This window comes from Helianthus annuus, chromosome 17 (genome assembly GCF_002127325.2).
Source record: "Helianthus annuus cultivar XRQ/B chromosome 17, HanXRQr2.0-SUNRISE, whole genome shotgun sequence".
In the NCBI taxonomy this organism is placed as follows: Eukaryota; Viridiplantae; Streptophyta; class Magnoliopsida; order Asterales; family Asteraceae; genus Helianthus; species Helianthus annuus.
The window spans coordinates 161733547-161736830 of record NC_035449.2 but is presented as its reverse complement, the minus strand read 5'-3'; the positions used below and the strand labels follow the sequence as shown (position 1 = coordinate 161736830).

General features: G+C 48.5%; 1 protein-coding gene across 1 annotated transcript; it reads right to left on the bottom strand.

Annotated features, from left to right (window-relative positions):
* Positions 1-226: 226 nt before the first annotated feature.
* LOC110925059 lies at positions 227-2967 on the bottom strand. Its single transcript, XM_022169030.1, has 2 exons — positions 1016-2967; positions 227-905 (listed from the first exon to the last, which is right to left on the bottom strand). The coding sequence occupies exons 1-2, from the start codon at positions 2965-2967 to the stop codon at positions 227-229; spliced, it is 2631 nt and encodes an 876-aa protein (XP_022024722.1).
* Positions 2968-3284: the final 317 nt, after the last annotated feature.

The window sequence follows — 3284 nt, the reverse complement described above, 5'->3', positions numbered from 1 at the left end:
GCCTGTTGATTAGGTTTTATGGTGTTTCCAGGCACGTCTGCCTAGGTATAAGACCTTCTATTTTGTCAAAAGAGGACATGCTAACTGCCCGTTTTTCATTTGCTTTTTTGGGGATTGAACCTCCCAGCACAGAATGTTACAAAAGATCCATCCTCGGGGGGAACCGCAGATTGATGGTTACATGTTACAAAAGTGGCTCTTGCCGTTTTTTCTAGGGGTAGACCCCTTACATGTGATATTTCCTAAGCTGCATGAGGTTCCATGTCCTGGGGACCTCCTTGCCTTCGAGTGTTTCCAATTTGCAGCTCCCTTTGCCGTTTGCCCATATGACTCGGTAAGGCCCCTCCCAGTTGGGGCCTAGCTTTCCGGTGCTCTCCTGTAGGCTGGCTTCATTTGCTCTTAGGACTAGATCCCCTGGGACGAGGTTGAGCTTTTTCATCCTGGCGTTGTAATAACTTTCCAGATGCCTCTTGTATTTAGCCTCCCTGATTGCTGCTATTTCTCTTCTTTCTTCCAAGAGATGGAAGTTCATCCTGAGGTCTTGCTCATTCTCCTCCTCCCGGAGCCTCATTCGGGCAGTTGGGGATCCTATCTCAGCTGGGATGACAGCTTCTGTCCCGTAGGTTAGGCTGAAAGGAGTCTCCCCATTGCAACTTTTAGGAGTGGTCCTATATGCCCATAACACGAATGGTAGTTCCTCCAGCCACCCTTTTTGTTTTTTCCCGAGTCTTCCCTTTATTCCCTTGATGACACTTTGGTTAGCTCTTTCTACCAATCCATTACTTTGGGCATGGGTGACAGAGGTAAATACTTGTTGAATGTGCATTTGCTCGCACCATGGCTTAAAAGGTCTTCCAGCAAATTGGACGCCATTATCACTCACCAGTTCCTTTGGGACCCCGTATCTGCAGATGATATTGTCTAATACAAACCGCCTCATCTGTTCCCCAGTTATTTTGCCAAGGGCCTCGCCTCGATCCACTTGGTAAAATAATCGATGGCCACTACCACATACTTGACCCCTCCTGGACCTTCCGGGAATGGCCTGATTATGTCGATATCCCACTTTTGGAAGGGCCAGGACGTTGAGACTGGTATCATGGGGTGTTTGTGTCGGTGGGTCATTGGTGCATGTACCTGGCAATTATCACACCTCTTGATCTCCTCGGATGCGGTTTCATACATTCGCGGCCAATAGAACCCCGCATTCATTGCCCTTGTTACTATCGTCCTTGGCCCCGAATGCATTCCACAAATCCCTTCATGCATTTCCCTAATCACATACTCAGCTTCCTTCATGTCAACACACTTCAGGGATGGGCCTAGGTATGACCTCCGGTATAGTTCCTCATCAACCAGCTCATATTGGAGGGCCCTTACCCTTACTTTCCTAGCTGCCCAGTCTCCCTCGGGCAATGTTCCGTCTCTGAGGAACTTTATGATCGGTGTCATCCATGTTTCCTGCACATTCTCAATCGCGGTTACCTCCTTCGTGCTGAGGGAAGGGGAGGTCAGGACTTCCACTTTGACTTCCCTTGCTAGGTGGTCGAATGCCACCGAGGCCAGCTTACTGAGGACATCAGATTTTCTGTTTCTTCCTCGGGGGATGTATTCTAATTTGAAAGTTTTGAATGCCTTAGCTGTTTCCTTTACTTTCGCCACGTACTGAGCCATGGTGTTGTCTTTGGCTTCATACTCTCCTTGATACTGTTTAAACACCAGTTGTGATCCGGTGCTAGTTTCCACATGCCTTGCTTTCATTTTTTGTGCCAGCCTCATTCCTACTAAAAGGGCCTCATATTCTGCAGTGTTGTTGGTGTTCTCGAAGTCCAGTCTTATGGCGTAGGTCAGCTCAATCCCTTCGGGGCTTATCAATGTGATGCCTGCTCCGCTCCCTTCTTCACTAGAGGCCCCGTCGGTGAGTAACTTCCACACAGCCTCGTCCTCCTTTTCTCTTTCTTCTCTCTCCAAGGCTTCCCATTTTAAAAGTTCCCTCTCTTCATCCTCAGGGACTTCTGCTAAAAAGTCGGCCAGTATCTGCCCCTTCATGGTTGTCCTGGGCTTAAACTCTAAAGAGTGTTCCCCCAGTTCCGCAGTCCATTTAGCCAATCGTCCTGCCAGCTCCGGCCTCCTGAGTACCTTTTGGAGAGGTTGATCAGTCATCAGGGTAATCTTGTGCCCTTGGAAGTACCTCCTGAGTCTCTGAGATGCGAAAACAAGGGCTAATGCTAGCTTCTCCAGGGGCAGATAGCGTTCCTCGAGGCCTTTAAGTGTTCTGCTGATGAAATATATGGGGATCTGCTTCCCTTCCCGTTCTACCATCATGACCGCACTTATAGTCGTTTTCGAGGCGGATAAATATAGGAGCAGGAGTTCCCCGGGTACTGAGGTGGCCAATGTTGGGAGCTTGCAGATGTAAGTTTTCATTTCTTGGAAGGCAGCCTCCGCTTCTGGAGTCCACTTGAACCTATCCGTTTGGAGGCAGTCCTTCAACACTTTCATGAAGGGGAGGGTCCTGTCGGCTACCTTTGATAAGAAACGGTTTAGTGCAATTAACCTCACGTTCAGTTGTTGAATATCTTTCAGGGACCTGGGGGATCGCATTTCAGCCACAGCTTGAGTTTTCTCCGGGTTAGCTTTGATTCCTCCTTTAGTGACCACCACTCCCAAGAATCTCCCTTCTTCCACCCCAAAAGAGCACTTTCCGGGGTTTAACTTCATATTCACATCTTGCATGGTGCGGAGGGTCTCTGCTATGTCGTCTATCATGGCCATTTCTATCATGCTTTTGATAACGATGTCATCAACATATACCTCCAGGTTCCTTCCCCGTTGCTCCATGAAAAGGGTGTTCATGAATATCTGATACGTGGCCCCAACGTTTTTAAGACCGAAGGGCATTTTGGTATAGCAAAATGTCCCTTCGTCTGTAATGAAGGCGGTTTTTTCTTCGTCCTCTATTGACATCTGGATCTGATGGTATCCTTTGTAGGCATCCAGGAAGCATTTCAGGGGGTACTAAGACAAAGAGTCCACCTGGACGTCTATTTCTGGGAGGGGGTAACAGTCCTTGGGACATGCTTTGTTTAGATCCTGGAAGTCAATGCACATCCTCCATCCCCCGTCTTTCTTTTGAACCATGACCGGGTTGGCGACCCAGGATGGGTACTTGACCTCCCTGACTATACCTGCTCTGAGCAGCTTTCTGGTTTCCTCACAAGCCGCTCTTCTTTTGTTGGGCCCCATGCTTCGTTTCTTTTGTTTCACTGGTTTTGCCCATGTGT